Below are 24,459 nucleotides of genomic sequence, written 5' to 3' on the forward strand. Positions count from 1 at the left end.
ATGAGGAAAGCAATGGCCAAACACAAACAAGAAAACTGGTGCAAATAATAAGACATCACACTCAGCAAATAACAGAAGTTCGAAATGCAAAAATGCCAGCATCATCAAAGTACCACTTTGATACAAGGTCGTGTTTGTAGCCTCGTGGAATACACCAGAAGTTGCTCTATGCATAACAAAAACCAGAAGGTTTTGGGTGGCAAGGTTAGGACATCTATCCCTGGACAACACGGGATGTGAAATTCCTGGTAACAGATGGTATGCAGGCGCTCAAATTGTGCAACTACACCTAAATGGTAGGAAAAAATTCACGCTGAACGTCCCCTCGATTTGAACAGCCACCCCCTATTAATCCCCAAGAGATACTATTGTTTCAGACCAATTATTATGAAGGGACCTGTAAACTCCATTTAGATACAAATAGCTTCTGTTGCAGGTAGGTAGAGTAGCAAGTGTTGAGCAGGCTACATTGCTGTGTGAAGCATGACTGATGAAGTCTCCCCAACCATGTGTCCAAGTATGGTATTTCGAGACAAAACCAGATCCCCCAGCCAGGGCCCGGAGCATTAGAATGGCAAATTTACTGACGTGGAATAAGGCACAAGACGTAGGGTTCTTCTAACTGGGGTGAGATAGGTACGATCTTCCTTCCACATAAGCAAGAAAAAGATGTGGCTACTAAACATTCATCAATGCTTTTTTAAATAAGGTGCTTTCTTGTTCCCTGGTAACAGCGTACTCTGTAGTAAATGTGGACGGATTAACAAGAATGCTACATGTGTGCTTTCTATACAACAATCACTTCAGTGCCTCATTAGGGCTAGCAATAGCTATAGAAATGCAATTCCAATACAATCTATTTTCAGGTTATGTTGATGTTATGGAAAATGTTGCAGTAAATAAATCATAGCCGTAAGACTGCAGTAGAAGGGGCCCAATTAACATGTTTTGTCTGCAAAAAGGGAACACTTTCCTAATTGCCTCCAACTTTCCACAAGTAGGTCACAGCTACTGATGAAAACCATATTTTTGACGCAGGCTCTAAGTGAAATGTCAACAGAGACGGGTAAATGGAATGGGCTGGCTTCAGTCGGACAGCTGACAACTAGAGCATGCAACCTGCATTTGAAACGCAGAGAAGAGATAGCATAAGAAGCCTACAAAAGGTATTATTCCATCAGTTAGGAACAGATGCCCTGTGCTGTCAAGGGAGGCAGCAACACTTTCAGAATACAGAAGCAGATTAATCACAGAAGTCAAAGAAATATAAATAATAACAGCCGAGGGAACAAAATCCGCTGAACTTAAGGGTTCATATTTCCCCACCGCAGTGAGAACATAGTGCAACAAGTAACACGTAGTATGGAGAAACAGAAAGATGGTAAACAAAAAGAAAAGCAAGTAGAAGATTAAATTTAGCAAAACAAAGCAAAATCAATGGAAGGATCACATTTAGCAAACACGTAGAGAAAAACAAAGGGACGGTTCAATGTAGAAGTGGTTAAAACTTCACCAGAAGACAAGCTGAGACATGAGGCACAAAGAGAAAGAAAAACTTAAATAAGTGAAAGAAATACGAAATAAGAAACAGTTTGATAGACATTGGAACTGCTAATGAGAGTCACAGAGCAGGTTAGTAAACCTGAAGATTATTAATTTCGTTCCAAAGAGTTCTTGCGCCAAATTAAACAATTTATATCAGAAAAATCAGACTCAAAACGTAATACAGCAGAGATGTTGCTTTCTACGCCTGGCGATCGCAAGAAATTGTTTAAAGATCAACAAACATAGTCATAATTCCTGATCCAAAAGAAGCCCTTTAATGTCCACTCAACTTAAGGAACTAATACGGTTTTGTTCTTGCAGTATAATCAAGTGCTTGGATAGAGAACGTTTCTGCTTATTATTTCATAGAGGATTACAAATTAATTCATTTGAATTAAAGTAATCAAATAAATAAACCTGAGAAAATGATTGTGCAGATAAAAATATGAAAGAATATTGCATTTGTCTAGCTAGTATGGTCTCCGTTGAGAAAGTGAAAGAAAAGTCCTGGCTCGAACAAATAAACGGTGGTCTTGGGTAAGTTCCAAGTTCAAGTTCCAAGTTTGGAATCCTTTTTTTTTTTTTACCAGTGCCTGGTCTCATAATTATCATAAGGGTAAGAGGGACTATGCAGAAAACAGGTACTGACCTTTCAAAATGTGACGCTTACTTGGCTAGGGGATCTACAGGGTACAAAGTCTTTGCCTGAGGGGCCCGATTGGAACATTTGCTCAATGCAGCAGACTGGTCATCTGAACCCATCTTCACACATTTATATTTGAAACCAGTGGTGGATGTGGACTCTTTGGTTGTGAGAAAGCTTTGGCCTAGCTTAATCATTGCCTCCAGTCTGGACATAGAACAAAAACAATCCTAGCTATCATGAAGGAAACTTTTCCAAAATAAAGTTTTGAAAAATGGTCTGAGCAATCTCTTTACTTAAATCTGTTGAATAGATATGGGTAAATGCAAAATAAATTTATTGCAGGGGTTCAGAAATTCTACCAATAGGAAGCAAATGTGTGCTATTTTACTAACAGTAGCAGAAATGAAGAAAATGATCTGCATTTTGGTGGTACAAAGAATTCCAGTAGAAGGCAGAAAGCGACTTGGGAGACGTCAAGAGAAAGAGAAGGCAGATGAGGGTGCTGACCAGAGCCAATAATGCCAATCCCTTTGTTAAGAAGTTCAGAGAAAGGTGAAAAGAAAAGCAAACCTATTGAGGCTAAGAGCAAGCAGCGCAACAGAACAGGTATTGAATTCGTGTTTTTATTAAAAAGGTCAAAATTCACAAGAGTACACAGTGACGAATGGACAAGAAAGTATATATAAGATGTGGGAAAAGGAGTAGTTTCTTACCTGTAACTCCAGTTCTGTAGTAGGGGTATCTCTGTGATAGTCATAATCTTGTGAATAGTCCCGCCCATGTGCGAGGACCCCGGAGCAATCGAAATAGTCTCTTAAGTTGTCTTCTTCTGCAGACCTGCATAGACACTTAAGAGAAAATCAAAGACAAATAATGCAGCCTAAAACTACAAGGCTACATTGGGCAGCATTCATCTTGAAGTGAAAAGGATAGCCAAATAATATTAAATTTAACACACTTTGTTAAGTTTCACACTCAGAGAAACTCCCCTTCACAAAAATCCTTTGTAATGATAGAGAGGAAGGATTAGACAGACAAGCCCCATTAGGCTGCCATTGTGTCTGGAAAAGGGATACCGTGCCTTTAAGGAACTCTCCATAGACACTCGGTATCCCAGGATGCACAGCCAAAGCCCTTTTAGTTTCAGTTCTTTTTGAAGGTGTATAAAGCCAGGCCTGTTGCATACAGTACCTTATTTTTTCATCCACCGGGGAGGAGGGCGGGCGCTTATGACTATCACAGAGATACCCCTAATACAAAACTGGAGTTACAGGTAAGAAACTACTCCTTCTGTAGTAGGGGATCTCTGCGTATAGTCATAATCTAGTGAATAGAATGGCAAGCCCATCCCAACAAACTAACCAGCGGTGGATGAAAACAGACAAAAACCACTACTGTGCAAACAGGATTTCTCAATGAAGCCTGCCCAACCTGAGCATCTGCCCTGGCACCAGAGTCCAGGCAGTAGTGTTTGGCAAAGGTATGGACCGACATCCATGTGGCAGCCCTACAGATATCTGCAATGGGAACATTACGTAACAAAGCTGTTGTAGCCGCATTGCCCCTGGGTGGAATGAGCCTTAGGCTTACCCCCTAAGGTCGTGTTAGCCTTTTGGTAACATAGCTGGATACAGGCCACAATCCACCAAGGGACTGTTTAGAGGTGGCAAGACCAGTCCTGACTGAACCATAATTGACAAACAATTGTTCCGACCTACGGATGTCCTTGGTCTTATCTAAGTAGAATTTCAACACCCTTCTTACATCCAGGGAATGAAGGGACCTCTCCGCCGGAGAGGAAGGATGCTGAAAAAACGTAGGTAAAGTTATCGTCTGATTAACATGGAAATCAGAAATTACTTTCGGAAGGAACTTGGGGTGAGTCCTCATGACAACCTTAGAAGCATGAAATACAGTATAAGGCTCTTGACAACACGAGGTCTGAATCTCACTCACCCTTCGGGCCGATGTAATAGCCACAAGGAAGGCTGCTTTCCAGGATAAATGCTGTGGAGAAGCCTTATGAATAGGTTCAAAAGGCTCCTTCATCAACCGTGACAGCACCACATTCAGCTCCCATGAATGTGAAGGACACCGAACAGGGGGAAATACTTTCTTCAATCCCTCCAAAAAATCCTTAATTGCAGGAATCTGGAAGAAGGCTGTTTGTGAAGGGCATTTCCTATACGCAGTTAATGCTGCGAGGTGAACCTTAATAGAATGGAAATTAAGGCCAGATTGAGCCAAATGTAAGAGGTATGGAAGAATGACATCATCTTTGCAGGAGGTAGGATCATAGTTCTTAGACGTGCACCAGATGCAGAACCTCTTCCACTTGTAGGCGTAGGAAGTCCTTGTGGAAGGTCTCTTAGCCTCCTCGAGTATTTCCATGCAATTGTCTGGCAAGCTCAAGTGTCCATACTGTACTATCTTAGGAGCCATGCCGCCAAACTCAACAATGAGAGGTTGGTAAGATAAGATAATATACTTTATTTGCAGAGTTACTTAAAACCATTGCAATACATACAAAAATAAAACTGTAATTAAAATGTTCGTGCTCCCTCATGAGCCCCATGGTATTTACAATCTAAAAACGCTGCTGCGTCATTACAGCTATAAAATACTGATTGGCCGTGCCTTTGCAACCTGTGAAAAAAATGCGGTCCGCAGTGACAATTAATCGTCCCTTTAGTGAAGTTACCCCAATGTTCCAATACCCTGCAGATTGAGAGTCATTTTGGCATGTTTGCCCGAGCCGCTTCAAGGAATCTGACTAGCCTGGTGTTCAATTGTGGCGATGAGGGATCAAAACATGCCAAAACTGCTTGTCTCCTTGTCCAAATCCCACTTTGGTTAAAGGGAGTTTTTAGCAACAGCCTCCTTTCTTGAAGCAACTCCGTACAAGTACAGATAGTATGTATGATGTCACCCTGGTCCTTTTTGCACAGGCTGCATAGTGTGATGGTCTGCACCCTTTTCCAGGGAGGGAGCTGCTGCGTAGTTGGTAACACACCCAGCCAGAGCTTAAGGAATTAAAATTTCAGTGCTTTTGAGTATCCCAAGTTAAAATATTGTTGTGGGGCCAGGGTCTTATATGAGTTCAGAGTCATCCAAGCGTGCGCTCTGACAGAAAAAGTCGCCTTGTCCTCCAGCAATGAGTGTGTTTCCAGCGTCTTCCACACCATTTTTTTTTAACGCTGCATGGAGGCAGTGTGTGCCCCCATTAGGGATTTGGGTGCACCATCTGCCCCCAAACTTCGTGAGAAGGTCCGGCCGACATGGAAGCCGCAGATGAGGTTGGAGAGACCGGTGGAGCAGGTCTGTGAACCACCACTGTCGAGGCCACTCCGGAGCAATGAGGATCATCCGTGCTCTGGACTGAGACAGCTTGATGAGGACCGCCAGAATTAAGGGAATGGGTGGAAAAGCGTACAGAAAGCTGTTCGACCAGCTGATCCATTGCGCATTCCCCAGCGTCCCCGATTGGTAGAACCTGGAGGCGAAGTCTCTGCATTTTCTGTTTTCAGCGATGGCGAACAGATCTATTTCTGGAGTGCCCCATCTTTCGAAGATGTTTCCTAGCACCTCGTTGTTTAGGACCCACTCGTGGTTTTCCTGGACCAGCCTGCTGAGTGTATCTGCCTGAGCATTCTGCACACCTGGTAGATGGGTAGCCGTTATCGTCAGTCCTCTGGCTAGCAGCCAGTGCCAGATCACCTGCGCTTCTCGGGACAGTGTGCGCGATCTCGAACCCCCCTGCTTGTTGAGGTAATACATTGTGGTCATATTGTCCGTCTGTACAAGCAGGGAGTGCATGGCAGTGGTGGCAGCGCACCTGAGAAAGAACAAGATGTTTGTCTACCCGGGTAGACAAACATCTTGTTCTTTCTCAGGTGCGCTGCCACCACTGCCATGCATTTTGAAAAAGTCCTGGGTGCAGACTTCAGTCTAAACGGTAGTACGGTGTATCGATAGTGATTGGTGCCGACCAGGAAGCACAGGAACTGCCGGTGTTTCCGTGCAATGGGCACATGGAAGTACGCAACCTGCAGGTCTATTGCGCAAAGCCAGTCTCCTCTTTGCAGCTGAGGATAAATCTGGTGCAAGGACAGCATGCAAAATTCCTCCCTGCGAATCAATTTGTTTGCTTGTCACAAATCCAGAATGGGCCTGAACTAGTTTTTGTCCTTTTTGCGTACCAGAACGAACCTTGAGTATAGACCCTTTCCCCTTTGAGACAGAGGGACGTCTTCTATCGCCCTTTTTCTTAACAGGGTATCGGCCTCCGCTTGAAGTTCACGCAGCTGGAATTGCGAATGAACCGGTGGAATAGCGGGAGGAGGGATGACAAACCTAAGACTGTATCCACTGCAAACAATATTCAGCACCCACTTGTCCCGAGTGATTTTTCTCCACTCTGCCAAGTAATTCTGTATGCATCCCTCCACCGGAGGGGGTAACGGACGAGGGGGAACTCCTCAGGGCTTAGACCCGGCCTGGCCCTTATTCGCTGAGGAGCCCTTCTGGCCGCCTCTGCCCCTCTGACGCTTCTGGATGGGTTGCCGCTGGTATTGCTGTTGTGGCTGCTGTTGGCCAGCTTGGCGACCTTGCCCTCGCTGAAATCTCTGGGAAGAGTAACGCCTCTGGAAGGGGCGGAAGGATTTCCATTGTTCCTTAGGTTTCTCCAAACCGACCGCTTTCAGCGTTTCTACTTCCGTCTTCATGTGGGCCATCTCCTCATCCGCATGAGTCCCGAAGAGGGTAGATCCAGAGAAGGGCAAATTAGCAATCCGCTGTTGCGCCTCTGGCTTAAGAGAGGTAAGGCGCAACCAGGAGTGGCATCTCAAATTTATGCCATGGCAGTACCCATGAGCAGCCAGAAGAGAAGCGTCTGCTGCCAAACTGATGACCTGATTTGAGACCATCATGCCTTCATTCAAAATTTCTTGGAAATCTTCTCTCCTGTCCCTCGGGAGGAGCTCAATGAATTGCTGCAGGGACTCCCACAAGGAGCGGTCATACCGACCCAAATGCGCTGATGCACTTGCCGCTTTCATCTAGGTTTTTCAAAAAAGGGAGAGTATGGCCCATGCGGACAGAAGTGGGGTAAGGGCCCAATAACTTTACACGAAAAACAAGAACCCACACTTCGATGAATTTCACACCATATATTTTTTAGGGATGAAAAAAGATAAGCACTATTTAATGCGTTTACCTTGGCGATTAGTTGCGCCAGTTTTATTCAACAATTTTCACAAAAAGATAACATGTCACTATAGTCAAGAGAAATATCAAAGCCTTAAACGTAATGGCCATTTAGTGTCCAATATTTACAATGAAAGATTCAATATTTACAATGCAAAAATGTGATTTAAACAACAAATTAACAAAACATACATAAATTGTGAAACTGTGCAAAAGTAGTACACAACCGTCTTTGTGTGATATCATTTCACAAATAAAGTGAGGGGAAGAATTATCCACATGTTTTTTTTAAACATAAAATTTTTTATGAACCAACAGTTTTTTCAAGACTGAAATGTAATATTTGGCAAAAAATGGAGATTTTTAGTGGTTCTCCAAAAACCAACACGACAACCTCTCGGTAGAAATGTTGATAGGCGCTTAAATCAAACAATTTTAAATGTTTACAGGACTTGATCCTATCCGCCTACGCGTTTCGAGTTTGTGAGGGTTCTTCTCAAACTCTCTTCAGGGCCAAATGAATTCCATTCCCCATTTGTTAAACCTCTAGGGACTCGAGGTAGGTTAGTTCATCCAAATAACTTGTGGAGTTTTGAAGGATTTCGAAGGATTTGTGCGTGTTTCTGGCTATAGTGGAAAAGGCCATCTGCTCGTGCTGCTAATTTTCAGTTTCCATCATTAGGAAAATACAGCGTACTCGTTTTTCAACAGAGCCGCGGTGCCAGAGGAAGACTAATGGCGATGACACCGTGAGTGTCAAGCATACTGGGAGAACGTCGATAACTAATACACTGCACGAGGCAACATAATTAAACGCTGTATTTTCCTAATGATGGAAACTGAAAATTAGCAGCACGAGCAGATGGCCTTTTCCACTATAGCCAGAAACACGCACAAATCCTTCGAAATCCTTCAAAACTCCACAAGTTATTTGGATGAACTAACCTACCTCGAGTCCCTAGAGGTTTAACAAATGGGGAATGGAATTCATTTGGCCCTGAAGAGAGTTTGAGAAGAACCCTCACAAACTCGAAACGCGTAGGCGGATAGGATCAAGTCCTGTAAACATTTAAAATTGTTTATGATTTAAGTGCCTATCAACATTTCTACCGAGAGGTTGTCGTGTTGGTTTTTGGAGAACCACTAAAAATCTCAATTTTTTGCCAAATATTACATTTCAGTCTTGAAAAAACTGTTGGTTCATAAAAAATGTTATGTTTAAAAAAAACATGTGGATAATTCTTCCCCTCACTTTATTTGTGAAATGATATCACACAAAGACGGTTGTGTACTACTTTTGCACAGTTTCACAATTTATGTATGTTTTGTTAATTTGTTGTTTAAATCACATTTTTGCATTGTAAATATTGAATCTTTCATTGTAAATATTGGACACTAAATGGCCATTACGTTTAAGGCTTTGATATTTCTCTTGACTATAGTGACATGTTCTCTTTTTGTGAAAATTGTTGAATAAAACTGGCGCAACTAATCGCCAAGGTAAACACATTAAATAGTGCTTATCTTTTTTCATCCCTAAAAAATATATGGTGTGAAATTCATCGAAGTGTGGGTTCTTGTTTTTCGTGTAAAGCTTTCATCTAGGTGGCAGCAGTACTGCAGACCTTCCTCCCCGCCGAATCCATTTGACGGCTCTCCTTGTCAGGAGGGACCGTAGATCAAGGGGCCGTAGAATGCTGCTTCTTGGCCGCTGTCAGAACCACAGAATCCGGTACCGGGTCTGATCTTAAAAATGCCAGATCAGAGTCTGGGGGCCTGTATTTCTTCTGGAGCCGTGATGGCGCCGACTTCACAGTGGCCGGTGTCAGAAACAACTCCATGGCTAGTTCCTCCAGTCCTGGCACCAAAGGCAGCAAAGGGCGAGAGAGATGCCTGCGATGCAATGTTTCAAAGATCACAGAGGTGGAAGGAGTGGGTACTGTCAGTGTGATCCCTAGCTTCGCTGCCCCCCTCAGCATCACATCCTGGAAAGTCACAATGTCCTCCACTGGCGACACTCTGGTAGGGGGAGAGTCCGATAAAGTGGGAGAGTATCTCCTGCCACTAGACGAGTCTGTGTATCTGGACAGTGCCTGTCCCTCCTTTGAGAATGACGAGACCTCGTTGAAGATCTACGATCACTGCGAGAGCGATGTCTCCCTCTGGACCTTGACCTCGGTTTCCTGGGCCTTGCCGGAACCTCCGGCACAGAAGGTTGCGGCAATGGAAGAGGCTGAGCCGGAACCAAAGGCTGTGGAGGCCGAGGTGGAGGAGGAGGAGGAGGCGGTGGCAGTGGCAGAGGAGGAGGAGGAGGTAGATGTGGAGGAGGCTGCCGTGGAGGTATCTGCTGCGGTAGAGCAGGAGGTGTAGGCATCCTGGGCTTCAAGGGCGAATAGGTCCGGGAATAATCTGAGTCCGGTGACCTAACAACTCTTCTTACGAGCAGGCCCCGGGGAGGATGCTCTGGAGGCAGACCTCTCCGAGGACGAGTGCCAGTGCCGCCGCGACCGGGGACTCGCCAATGCTGATGATAGGCTCACCACAGAGGCACTAGGCACTGACCTGAGCCCCGACTTCCTCTTCGACGCCGACTTATCCTTCCTCGACGTCGACCTCTTTGACGTCGCTCTTTGCGGCGGCGATCTCCTTGACGTCGACAAACTCAGACGTCGAACGACCTCGCCTTGACGTCGATTTTTCTCTCCTCAACGTCAAACGTCTCGTCGACGTTGATGGCGAACGGCGGTGTCGCCTCGACGGCTAGCACCTGCTTCTTCAGGACTCATCCAGACGTTGATGGTGTGTCGACGCCGGTAGAGTCCTCGAGGTCTACCTCATCCGAGGTCTCGATGTCCTACCCCTCGACGCCGAACGTCGACGTCGCTTTGATCCAAAGCCCTGGGTCGATGGGGAACAGATGGTAGTCATACATCTAGACGCCGAAGCCATCGACGTTGACCGGGACCGGTGCCATTTCTGGGCCTTTTATTGACTGGGGAGCCCCCCAGAGGCCGAAGCATGGGCAGAGGATGAGGACAGAGTCCGTCTATGCCCAGAAGTCCCACCTGGTACTTGATGTCTCCTCTGTTCTAGGCCTTGGAGACGAATCTTCTCCCTGTCATGCAGGGTCCTCCTGGAGAAAGAGTGACAGATATCACAGGAGTCAGGGACATGGGTGGAAGGGAGACAGAGTATGCATAGTCTGTGGGGGTCAGACTTGGCCTTCTTCCTACCACACTCAGGGCACTTGTCGAATAAAGCTGGCATTTCGTTAATAAAGAGGTGGCAAAACTGGTCAAAAAACACAGCAACTGTAAGAGGAAGACCCCAGACATCGAGTGAAACACTCAAATCACTGGAAAAGCTCCACAAATTGAAGATATTCCCAAAAAGGTAGAGCTCAATCCTCCAGGGTCCTGCTATCAGGAGCCGGAAAAAAGAACTGAAAGTAAAAGGCCTTTGGCTGTGCATCCTGGGATACCGAGTGTCTCTGGAGAGTTATTTAAAGGCACGGTATCCCTTTTCCAGACACATAATGGCAGCCTATGGGGCTTGTCTGTCCAATCCTTCCTCTCTATCATTACAAAGGATTTTTGTGAAGGGGAGTTTCTCTGAGTGTGAAACATAGAGTGTGCTACATTTAATATTATTTGGCTATTCTTTTCACTTCAAGATGAAGTGCTGGCCAATGTAGCCTTGTAGTTTTAGGCTGCATTATTTGTCTTTGATTTTCTCTTAAGTGTCTATGCAGGTCTGCAGAAGAAGACAACTTAAGAGACTATTTAGATTACTCCGGGGTCCACGCACATGGGCGGGACTATTCACAAGATTATGACTATCACAGAGATCCCCTACTACAGAATGAATAGAAAAAATGCTGAATACAGTTATGTACACAGCTCTACAGCAGTATGTAAAATATGAGGCTGCAAAGATAATGCAAACACATACATTTAAGATATGCAATGTGGTGAAACAAAAGTTGACTCAACTAATAATTAGATTTCAATCATGTAAAAAAATCCTTGTTAGTGTCATTTGCAAAACTAGCTAGAGAATAGGACCAAACATATGCTTTCCTTATTCAAATGTATGAAAGAAAATCCATCTGGCTACGTCCAACTGAGCAGTCAGTATTACCATCTGCATAATATTCTAATTTCTGTTACTAAAAATGTGCAGATTTACACAGAATATTACCTCCTTTTGCCTTACAAGTCACCCTTAAAAACTTAAACTCGCAGAACAATTGAACTGTATTTTCCTTTATCATCTGCTGATATAATTGGAATTCTTAGTCATAGGAAACCAACACTCAAAGCAACTGATGTTCTACTAGCAAACTAGGGATGTCCCACTTTTCATAATCAGTGCTTCCTGTGCTTAAAATGATCAAGGAATTACTTACTTTGGGAGAATTCACTCGGGAATTAAAAGCTGGACAGAGTACTTTAAAAGTATAGTTTTGATCTGACGATTTATCCCACCCACATTTTGGAGTGAAAACTGAAGATGAAACGCTGGCAGACCATGATTCTCTGAAGCCACAATTTTCCCAAAGTAATGCAGCATGAACAGCAAACTTGTTGGGGAGGTGGGGAGGTCTCTAAGGCATCTGGTTTGTTTATTATTTGTCATCATTGAGGTGTTCAGCCCTTCCTAAAATCGTTCTGCTTTGTCAACTTTCCCTCACTGGGCTAGAGGAGGGATGTAAAACACTGTTGGATAAGTAGAAAGATTTGAACAGTTTTAAGAGGAATTTAGTTTTCTGAAAACTGAACGCTTCATATATACATATAGAACTAAGACACAGTCTCCAGTACCCCCAAATTAAACAAAGGGTCTGGGGCATGTCGAGATCAGGTTCCCTTTGAGAATTGTTTGTGGACTTGTGATGTTGAGAGGCACGCCACGTCAGACATATACGATCCAGTCAAGAGCACATTCGGGGGAGGGGGGGGGGGGGTCTGTTCAAGCAGGCATGGGATAAAGTATTACAGATAAATCTAGATGATAACCAATGGAAAGACATTCTCATTCACAGGAACACCTTTGCCACTCATGTGGGTGTACAGGAAACATTGAAAAATCAAGACAATCCCGACTGTTTCCAAATCACACTTCGGCGTTCTAAGACTTTGTGAGATGATTTGTCGAACATCTTTTGTAATAAAATCCTAGTACAAGACTTGAGAACATATTCTGAAGGGGAAGTCCCAATACAAACGGTATGCTTTTGTCAAGAACTCTACTGATAATTCATTTTCTTGTTATAAATCGCTGGAGTGCCCCTTCAAGCCCTACCCTAAAAAAGGTGTAGAACAAAACAAAAGTATGGATCTCCGCAAGACCTCTGCAAAACATGTGAAACATCTCTTTCTCTCTCGAATGCAATCATCACTGCTCTTAGAACCCAGTTTAACCTCTCCTTGCACAAAACTTTCCCAAAACTTGGAAAAATGCAACTGTACTTCCTTTCCTAACAAAACAAATGCAGCTCCTACACTGCTTTCCAACTTCAGACCTATTTCTCTCCTTCTTGGGCCCTTCTTTGATTCTGAAATCGCATATTGATGCACACCCGACTAAAATTCTTGAAGACTTGAATTGAAGACATTGATCAACTAAAATTTCGATCAAGTTACAGTACAGAATCCGTTTTAATCTCAGTTTCTAAAATAAATCCACCTAAGGCTGGACTCTAAGAATTCAGTCAGTTTGATCTTTCTCAACCTGTTGGGTGCTTTTGATATGATCTCCCACAACATCCTCCCTCGCTACGTTGGAGGGTGCTGGAGTTCTGTGCACTTGACTGGTTCGATTCTTTTCTCAACAACAGAGAGAAGGCAATCTGTCCTCCTTTTTTTTTTACTTTAAACCTTTACCTTTCGGGGTCCCACAAGGCTCACAATATTTATCTTTTATGAAAATGTAAAACTCCATATTTTGTTAGACTGAGGCCTGGCAGTGGAATGGGACATTCTATCTCTATACCCTTCTTCATCACCAGCACACCTAAATGGATTAGTGACCCACTTTAGAAAAGTTTAATTCATTCATTTTCTGAAAGAACTAGATGTGAAAGGTAACAAGATACGGCTACTATATATTTCGTTACTGCACAATTACCATCATGCCGGTTGTGGGAGTAGGATTAAACGGTACGGAGATGTGAATCGATCCTGCAAATCCACCTCAGAATCAGGGCTCAATTTCTGGAGTTTAACTCTTCCAACATGTAGGGAATACAAGATCAGGATTTGCAAATCCCAATGCCAAAAATGCACAGGAAAAGGTCATTTGTCTAAATGGCAATCTTGAGTGGCACTTATCTCATATAATCAAGAAAAGATTCGGGTTAAACCAGTGTTTATCTATAATAATCCACAAATCTAGGCTTCTATTCACACAGCCATGATTCTTGTTTGTGGGAAAATTTGGGCAACTTTATAACAAATTACCAATTTGGAGCTCAAATTAAATGTCAGAAATATCTCAAAACTCACAATAAGCCACACTACACACTTACTTAATTTACTTAACAGTAAATGATTCATAACTGGACTGAGATGCACGTGCATATTTTTGAAAAATGCATTCAATGCACAAAACTGACTACTTTTTATATCAGTCTTCTGAGACTCTCCTGCTCTTCCCTAGTCTTCATCAAATATTAAAAGAAGCACCAAAATGTGAAAACTAATTCATGGGGGTAAGTAGGTGTTATTCCATCAAGAGCTGCAAGCTTATAAAGTCATCAGACCTTAGTTTGGAGTTAGGGTCTTCAATGTAACCAACATCTTAACGACTAATAAGATTTCAGTGGTCAATCAAGCTGTGCTCATTCTCCTATCAGTGCGCTCCGCCGACCGCCTTAAGGGGAATTCTAGAGTTTTCATTTCTCTTTCAGGCTTCAGACAAGAGATGTAAATACTGCAAATCCTGGCAGCGATACACAGCAAAGGACCTAAATTGACCAATTGTATTAAACCACTAACATGACAAAAACAGCCACTGCGATTTCCAATCAACGTGGTAATGATTCAAATCTGCTGCCTCGAGGGGCGACTTCTTTTAGAAGCTTAGAGGCATGATAAACTTTTCCCCGACTGTATGGATCACAGGTCTATGGAAATCAGTTACCAGCAGGGCAGGCATGGCAAGTCTGCCTACTGCCTTCTGAGAAAAATCTTCAGACAAATTTCCCAAGATCATGTGATTGGGAAAACCAGACATGCTTTCTTGCACCACCTTTCTAAAGCCCCTTCTATTGAGTTTAGCCACTTCCTACTCTTTTACAAGTACCATGATAAAAATGCAAGCTCTTTTCTTTTTCTATTCCTTTAGGACAGATTATAATTTTATTACACGAAACAATTGACTGTGCTATACAGAACATAAACTGTACTGAACATGTACTGAACATTTATCTTTAGAAGGGAAAGTAAATGAAATCAAGCAAAGTATACATAGGCAATAAAAACAATGCAAGGTTTGAGAGAAGAACACAGAAGGCACAAACAATAAGTGAAGGACCGCACAGTATGGAGCCTCAGCAGGGATAGCGCATAAGATGAGAAGGGCAATGAAAAGGAAGCAGCGCAAACTGTATCAGGAGATGGAATGCATACAGCAGCAGGAAGAAGAGATAAACATTGCTCGTAGGTCTGCAATATGAGATGCAAGAAAATGCATATACATACACGTCTCACGCAATTCATAAAATTCTGGAAAATGAAAATGTGTTATAAAGAAGTACGATGGCAGAAGAACATTCCAGGTTGAAGAGACAGATCAGAGTCTACACATGCCCGAGACTTGCAAAGCAGCCATAGTTTACTAGTATGCAACAGCTGAGGATCTTACCTCCCATAAATCCCACGGCAAGGACTTAGCATGTGAAAGCACAAGGGTGAGAAAAGAAAAACAGTTTCAATTTGGTTCATAAGCGCATCCCAAACAATGCAGACTTTACACCCTTTTCCTGACTTGACTAACGTCATTTAATAAGAGACGTAGAATTTCACCGCAGAAGGACCAAGGGCTGGAGTACAATCAGTCAAGAACCAACCAAGTCTGTCACTTGACGGACTGCCGCAGCTATCATGGTTCCCAGAGGTACCAGCCTGTCAGAACATTCTCCAGATTTCGGCAAGTCTAGCTGCCGAGGATGCTCACCAACTACATTGGTAGAATATATCCGGTCATCAGGTTCTGAACAAGCTTAGGCAAAGTAGCATCTAGAGACCATGTAATGCACTGAACTAGAATGCTAGTTGTGTCTTCCAATGTATATTGTTTGAAATAGCATGATAGCACAACAAACACAAAATGTTGCAGACCACTCTACATTTTGTGCAGTTCAAGGTCATGTTAATATATGGCATTTACTGAACACCCACTTTAAAAACACTTGGCATTCTGAGGAAACCAGATCCATGACGGATTTTCTTTGTCCACATGGACAAAGATTTTAAAAGGGCAATACTTTTGAGTAACTGCTCTGAGCATCCCTCAATACTAAAGCAAAACAAATCCCCAACCTCAGGAAAAATATCAAAACCCTTCTATTTCACCCATCCAGCCTCGAAGGAGGGGGGACCACAACACAGCACCGTTATAGTTTACCAGCAAAAATCACAATTTGTCATGAACACCCGAGTCACTCATGCAAGAGGTGAGAGGTTAAGAGGTGAACAGAAGGGCAGGCTGGGAGCATGTTCAGATGGTTCTGTCAGTTGCACTACACACTGGCCTGCTTCTCAGCTTTTGCAGCTGCTCTGCAGCTTTCAGCCATCAATCAGTCCCATTTTAACAATAGCTTCCTAGTACTTCAATCATACTTGGGCTTTGTGCTGTGCTTAGTTTGGACCCTCGTCAGGAGGCCACTGCAGCTTGCACCACGATTGCCTCTGGTAGTGCTGCCAATTACAGTGCCATCACAACTACTAACCGTCACACTCCTACACGTGTGATGATTCAGACTGTTCAAGGCCCGCACAGCTCTAAGAATGGCTTGGGAGCAGGTATTAGTTGTTTTAATGTATATTGAATTAATAAACAACAGTTTTGCTTAGCTTTAAATTTTACACAAACGGCGCTACCATGTGGCAGCTGTCATAATCATTGCTATATGTAATTAAGTGTCGGTGGCGAGCGTTGGAAACCACCGGCTCAAATTAAGCAGTGGGTTTGTGGTGGATTATTGAAACTAGAATGGTGCAAACAAGCCCAGAGGGGTCTACAATTCACACCCAACACCAAGCCTAACGCCAAGGGCCATTACCTTTTACAGAGCGCTTCACAATAACAAATGTTTTAAAAACCAAGCCCCACCATTACTAAGCCATATGAGTCGCTCTTATTTTGTCTTGACTTGCACTTTCCTAAGCATAAACACCAATTAAGGCAATGATAATTAGAAATCACACACGTTTTTATGGCTTTAGATAAGGGGGTGTCCAGTGTAACACAGAAAGGTCAAAGTTTTTATCTATTTTCACTCTAACCACTGATGTAGTAAATTATTTCCAAATGCATACACTACATGTAAAATTATTCTATGCAAAGATCACCCTGGACCTACTTAGGGTAATTTGACGCTACCTGGAAAAAGCACCCAGCTCTATGTAGGGTGCTTCAGAGTGAGCCTCACCCATCCTCGTTCCATTGCCCCAATCTCTTAACCTACAACAGCCTTATGAGATGCAACAGCTGTACTGTACTGGTATTGGTTTAGAACTTGCCTACACCTTGCAAGGTTCAAAGCACTTTCCGGGTAGTAAGCAGGCATTACCAAAAGTGCAACGTTGAAAAAGTTTGGAATGTTTGCCCCATCAACCCATCGGGAACCAGTTGGTCGCCGATCCATGAAACCGAGCCATAAACATGATAAACAAACCTGAGAGACCGACGCAGAAGCCTTCACTGGGGTGCTGGCATCTGGTTTGAGTGGGTCAAAATCCAGATCCAGCAAGCTGGCTTCCTCCTGGAGGGATCCAGGGGCCTCAAACTTTGCAGCAGTGAAAGGGAAAAAAAGAGTCGGAGCATTAGCTAGGCAGGATACACGGGGCGAGCTGTACCTGGGTGCAGGGATGTGGGAGAAAGACATGGCAATGGTAAGGCAAACATAAGCATCCATCTCTGTATACATATTCGGTCTGGCATACAATGTGATCAGTGGTACCTCGGCCCAATCCACACAATCAATTGGCTGATTTTAGTCCAGAGTAATCTGCTCATGGGCACACCGGTGAGCCAGGAAATCAGGGAGCCTTCCCTACAGCTCGTAGTGTCTGAAAGTCAGGTATGGCAAAGTCGGTCCGCTCTCGGATCGCTAGGCTCACGCGCCTTTGCAATTTGTAACATAAAAAATATCACCGCCTCCCCGCTTCATGAAATGGATTATAGCTAACAAAACTTCCCTAAAGTGGATAAACTACAAAAAACACACTGAAAACAATGTTTTGCTGCCTGCATGAATTTGGAGAAAAAAAGGGAGACTTCTGCTAATTAGTTTAATTCTATTTTAGGGCGCTAGAGGGCTGATGATCGGACAATAACTGTGATAGACGAGCTGAGAAACTGGCCCATCCCTTCTCTATTGCTATGCTTCAAAGCGCCTCAAGTTTCGTCATTACAAATGTAATAATTGGTAGGCATGAAATCGACAGCCTCTTTTTCGGACAAACACCAAAACAGTCGTACAAAGCCATTGTTACACATTATTACAGGACTATAAGGAAAAGCCAAATATATATGGATAAAAAACTCAAAATAAATGCATATACATGCCAAACAATAATGATAGCACTTTTCAGGCGCTAGTGCGTAATTAAGGAATCCTATGTAAAACAAATTATTTTAGAGTTTAATTTCTTCTCCAAAATGTCCGCTGTGTTTATTAAAGAATTTTGTGACAAGGGTCCCTGCAATTCAATACATTTAGTATATAACTATAGAAAACGATACATTTGCGAGATACGATTATTTCAAACGTATATTACAAAAAAATGCACATTTACCGATCGGCCTTCTTTCATGGTAACCCGTCAAAAAGCCACGAGAGGGCAGCATTGGAGCGTACATACAATACCCATTGGCATATCCTCTGGGGGATGTTCGACGGGTTCATTGTGATCACGTAAAGAGAAATATCGGGACGCGTCCCTCTCCTTTCGAAACCTCTGCTAGGCTACCTAGGTGAAAACGTATGGCCTCACCACCCACTTCATACTCAATAGTATTTTCTTGATATGGTTTATCAGTGACTGCATGGCCATTATACACCAGGGCTGACAACTATACATGATTTCTACTGGGAGGCGTCGGACGAGTGTAGTGTAAATTGGAAGGTTTTAAACTTTGAAGAACTAACCAAACCATTCACTCCTTTATATTATTTTCCTACGTCCCTTTTACTTTTTATTGGGCTATGCTCGTTAATATACACAGATCTGGTGCTTCAAGCAGGTCAGCTAGGTCCTAATGGTACCACTATCAGAAAAGTATTCCGGAACGGACCAGTAAGTGGTATTTTGCTTGAAACTGGACATCCTTGAACTGTTTCTACTTGCAGTTATGGAAGATGCTCACCTCCGTCACGGATATCGTTCATTCTTTTGTTTTTAGGCTGCCCCTACATTTATCAAGTGTTCAAAACACTTGATAAATTAAGGGACAGCCTAAAAACAAAAGAATGAACGAAAACAACATTGCACTGGCTGTAGAACACTGTGTTATACAGCCAGTGTAATGTCGTTTTCTCTTTAGATGCGCCTCTTCAGTTGTTTGCTAATGTATGTAGACTTTTTAAATAGCACGACACATCTTCCAGTTCCGTCATAGCGCTAGGCCTCAAGAAACAGTGGTCACAGTCGAGTCGGTGAAATAAGGGTCCTGATTGGACAGTCTTCACTCACTGCTCGCGCAGACGCGTGCTTCACTTGAGCGCATGCGCAGCAGTTAATGTTTTTAGGCCTTTCCTCGAGCGGCTGTTGCCTGGTTCGGGGCTGCGCCTTGGGTCCAGTGAGTTCCATAATCCCAGGCCCTGGGCTGCAGAGATCTGCCTCGAAGTGTATTCCGTTCTGCAGGCTCACTGACGGATGTATCAGGCTGGCACAGGGTTCAGTGTGCACATAGGGGGCATATATTCGCCTCCAGAGATTTGGCGGACCTTTCCTCAGTAAGCCTTGTGAATGGTACAAAGACATTCTAACTTTTTTTTAATCAACTGAGAACCAGTGAAATGATCACAAGGCTTACTTTGGGTTCCTTCAACTGACACTGCAGATCGATAGTTTGTTGGTCTCAGGAGTTTCTGGTTTGCGGCTCGTGTCTTTACAATGATAGTTGCTCGTTTCCTGAGATCTGGTACTATGTGATACAAAGCGGGAGTTATGCTTACAGTCAACTCAGAATTCGATTTCACCATTGACTACCCACTAAGTCCTCCAATGTTATTTATATTTTATCTTTGCTCCTTGATGCTGGGGGGCACGGTGTCTTTGGTGCATCTAACGCTCCTTTACCCCCCACCTTGGCGGGACTGCACTGTTGCGAATGAGGCACCGCTGATGCAGCCATCGCCGAGGTTGACACGGGAAGACAATGTGAAGATCCATATAACCGTCCCTCACTTACTTCGCCATTTTTCACTTCGCTACCTCCAGCAGCGGTGCTCACATTGCTGAGGAATCAGTCCTGCCTTTCTCTCCGTAAAATGGCTGCGACAACCCCTTAACTGTGTAATTTTTTTATTTATGTATTTATTTTTAATTTGGTTTTACAATCTCCAGTGTGCCCCCCTCCACCCTACCTTCGTGGCTCCTCAAGAGTGCGTCCAGCCTACTACATTTACATCTCTACATTCTTACCATTCAATCATGCGCCCATCTAACCCCACCTGAAACTCTAATCTCGTATGTGACGGACCCAACTCCTGGTACATTAATTACCCTAACAAAATGACCAGTAATGCAAAAAAGAACTTCAAGCATAGCATTCTAAAACAACACCCTGAAACACTCATTGTAGATAATTATCAATCAATGACCAATGGCAGCACGAAAATAAACTTCATTTTCTACACTAATCGCCCAGCTCAATGGAAAAACAGCTTCTCTCTTCCCCTTCAAGTCGCCAAGTCAGTAACAATTCCCTATGGTGAAAAAATCTCCACTACCATCTCCCCGACCTTCAAAGGGGATCTCACCATTTCCATTTACAGAACTGGTACCATTCTCATACAAGCCACCGACCCTCACCTCACCACTTTTGACCGCCACTTCCCCACACTTCTCTCCTCGCTAACTCAACTGAGCTATCAAACCCTTTCTCCCGTATCCCCCACTTCCCTCACTAATATCGGGGAACCGATCCAACCTCCCTGCCCCGACGACCCTCTCCTCAACTCATGGACCACCTCTACCACCTACACAGACCCTGTTCCCACGACCCTTACTTCCCCCTGGTCTTAGGACATTTCCAATCCAGTAGTCTCTACCCTCCCTTCTACTACTGCACCATCCACCTCCGCTGTCACAGCCCCACATACACAACCCGCCTCGATCCTCTCGGACACGCCCTGGAACTCCGATAGCCTTTCTTTAATCTGCTCCTCCTCAACTAGACTCTAATCCCACCTCTCCTCCTCTGAACTCCTTGATTGGGAACATCACTAATCCGGCAACCTGCATCCAACCTCTCCCCTCTCCTAATCCCAAGGAACTCACAGACACTACCCTCTCTACCCATGATAATTGGAACCCTCCCTCAAAATCTTCCCCCACCACCTACACTGTTCCTGTTCCCCCGAACCTTACTTCCCCCCTGCCAAACGTAATTTCCAATCCTGTGGTCTCTCTCCCCCTTCTACCACTGCATTCTCCCCCCCCCTCCGATGTCACACTCCCACACTCACAACCTGCCTCCACCCTCCCACACTCACAACCTGCCTCCACCGCCAATCTCGCTGACAATGCCAGGAACCCTGACGTCCGTCCCAGAATTTCTCTCCCTCCTCACTTGGACACCGGTCCCACCTCTCCTACACCAAACTCCTCGAATAGGAACATTACAATACCGACTCCCCGCATACAACCTCCCCCCTCTCCTAATCCCATGGACTCCATCCAACCCTGCACCCTGCTCAACCTCCCTCCATAGACCCCAGTTAGACTCGACCCCTGCCTAAAACCTCAAACGTCCTCAGCTCTATAGCACAGCAACTGAACAGAATGGAGCAGAAAATTAACTCCCCTGCTGCTGATTTCCTTCACTTACAATAAGACCTTCTCAACAGGGCCAAGCCTCCGTGCTCTCTCCCCCCGAGTTGTTGTGCTCCTACTTCACTCAATACATCTCACATAGCCCCTCAGAGCACCCCCTCGAGCCTCCAGCCTATCATCAAGCCAGGCCCCCAGTCCCAACAGGGATAGCCAACCCTTTTCTGTACCGAAACCTATTGAACGCTATGGCCCTCACCTCGCGTTGGACCAGAAGTCAGCCCCTGTCCACATCACTGTTATTATCAGCACTAACAGAATCACGAATACTGTCCACTCGCCTAGACCCCCTGCTCAATACACCTCTATCCACCTAACTCCTCCCATTATCGAGGCTCCCCGTCGTCTCTCTTGCATGCTCCTAAACTGCAGATCAGCAGTACAACACGCTACTGACATTGCTGAAAATCTGCTCGCGGAAGGAATCGACATCGGCTTCCTCACAGAATCCTGGCTCAATACCCACTCCACCCCAATTCTTGACATTCTCACCCCTCCAAGGTACAACCTCATCAAACAAGACAGGCCGATCAAAACGGGGGCGGGGGGGGGGGGGGACTAGCCATCATTCATAGAGATGGAATACAGATTACCAAACTCAAACCTGCAGAATACCCATTGTTTGAATACCTAGGCGTCAAACTCACCACCAAGGGCATCCCACCCATCAAATGCCACAACATCTACCATCCTCCTGGAGAGCGTACCCTTTTCCCAGAACTCCATCCCTCATCATGGACGGCTGATGACCTCACTTCTCACTTCAACTCAAGACTGACAGAGGTCTTAGACCAAGTAGCTCCTCTCAAACAACTGAGGAGAACCAAATCAAAACCCTGGTTTAACATGGAGCTGAATGATGAGCAGCGCCAACTCAGACAAACAGAAAGGTCCAGGAGACAAAACCCCTCATCCCTGCACCTAACACATCTTAGATCTGCTTGACGGTCATACAAAAAACACATCTTCAGTGAAAAGGCATCTTTTTTCCGCAGCCAACTTGATCTGGCAAAAAACAGACCACGAGAACTCTTCAACATTGTTAAAAGCCAAACTAACTCCACTCCCTCTCAATAAATCTAAGCCACCAATGAGCGATGTGAAGAAATTGCCACCTTCTTCAATAAAAATTTTTCTAAAATTGATCAATCCTTCTTACAAACTGCTAACCCTCCTTCCCCCTTAACCTGCCCCCCTTCAACCTCCCAGGACCAATCGGAAAGAGCTCTTAACAAGGACAATCAGACCTACCTCCATCTAAAAAACAATGCACATTGGTCCGACTTTGAGCTAATGTCGGTAAACGAGGACTTCAATATAATTTCCAACCTAAAACCTTCCTCCCCTCCATGGAACCCCTCCCTTCCACAGTCATAAAAGAACTCAACCACACCATTCTCCCTTTCTGGACAAAAATCATCAACGCCTCTCTCACCTCAGGCTGTGTCCCAGACTCCCTTCAACTAGGACAAATAACACCCATTCTCAAGAAACCTGGGGCTGACCCTAATGATATTAACAACCTCAGACCTATCTCTAACCTCCCATTTCTTGCAAAAACATTGGCGAAATGTGTTCTTCTCCAACTCAATAAGCACATTGATGAGTTCAACCTCCTTGATGCCTTTCAATCTGGTTTCAGAAAAGGCTGTAGCACGGAAACTGTTATGCTCAACGTCGCCAACGACATTCACAAGGCCCTAGACGAAGGTGAAGCCTGCGTACTCATCCTTATTGACCTATCTGCGGCTTTCGACACAGTAAACCATCCAGCCCTCTTGGAGACCCTGTCGAAACGGTCAGGCATTAATGGCACAATACTAAAATGGTTCACCTCCTTCCTTCAACACTGCTCGCAACAAATTAAAATTAACTCCTGTATCTCAAAGCCAACTAAAGTCATACTTGGAGTCCAACAAGGCTCAATCCTCTCCCCGTCCCTCTTCAATCTCTTCATGGAGCCCCTGACAATCATATTGAAAAAAGCCAGAGTGTACTACCACCTTTACGCGGACGACACCCAAATCTATTTCAGGATCAAGTCTCCCATCGACATCCAACTCCTCAATACCACCCTAACCGAGATCCAAACTTGGGTCTACGTTAACCACTTAAAGCTCAACCCAGACAAAACAGGACTAATCCTATTCTCTCCAAAAAGAAACCATCGTCCAATCCAAGACTGGCTCAAGAATCTGGTAGCCCTACACTGCCCCCTTACCCTATCCAACTCCGTTAAGTCTCTAGGCATCACCCTTGACAAGAACTTATCAATGGAGGCTCACATCAAAAACTCTGCAAAAAGTGCTCTCTTCTCTCAAAAACACCTCAAGAAACTGAAACCTTTTCTACCCCACGATGACCTCAAGACAGTAGTCCAATCCCTAGTTCTCTCTAAAATAGACCACGGGAATGCCATCCTTACAGGGACACCGAAAGCTCACCTTGCCCCTCTAAGAGCAGTGCTGAACATGCCTGCTCGAATCGTATCTTGAGTTAAAAGATTTGAACACATCACTCCAGCTCTCAACTGCCTAAATTGGCTTCCCATGGAAGGGAGATGTATCTATAAATTGGCCTGCATCACTCACAAGACCCTTCACTCTCCTGACCCAAACTACTTAAATAATAAACTGAGTAGAGCAGGTCAATCCAGATCACTCAGAAGCTCCAACTCACTCCTTCTTATTCCTCCGAAATTGAAAAAGAAAACCACCCAATACCGATCATTCTCGGGCAACGCTCCCAGGATATGGAACCCTCTCCCTGGAGTCCTCA

At 44.3% G+C, this 24,459-nt stretch overlaps 1 protein-coding gene across 12 annotated transcripts in view; it reads right to left on the minus strand.

Moving 5' to 3' along the window:
• Positions 1–24,459, minus strand: part of BIN1 (bridging integrator 1) — a 617,822-nt gene that overhangs the window by 158,430 nt on the left and 434,933 nt on the right. For 2 of the 12 annotated variants that reach the window (XM_078682096.1, XM_078682097.1), the window contains exons 14-15: positions 17,298–17,408; positions 15,263–15,286 (exon numbers count right to left, since the gene is read on the minus strand). The exons of 8 other annotated variants lie outside the window; for them this stretch is intronic. In XM_078682096.1, the coding sequence (XP_078538222.1) occupies positions 15,263–15,286; positions 17,298–17,408 (135 nt within the window). The remainder of the gene's footprint in view (positions 1–15,262; positions 15,287–17,297; positions 17,409–24,459) is intronic. 2 more of the 12 variants (XM_078682099.1, XM_078682103.1) reach the window with 1 other exon arrangement.

The sequence above is a fragment of the Lissotriton helveticus genome, chromosome 3_1 (assembly GCF_964261635.1).
Source record: "Lissotriton helveticus chromosome 3_1, aLisHel1.1, whole genome shotgun sequence".
Lineage (NCBI taxonomy): Eukaryota > Metazoa > Chordata > Amphibia > Caudata > Salamandridae > Lissotriton > Lissotriton helveticus.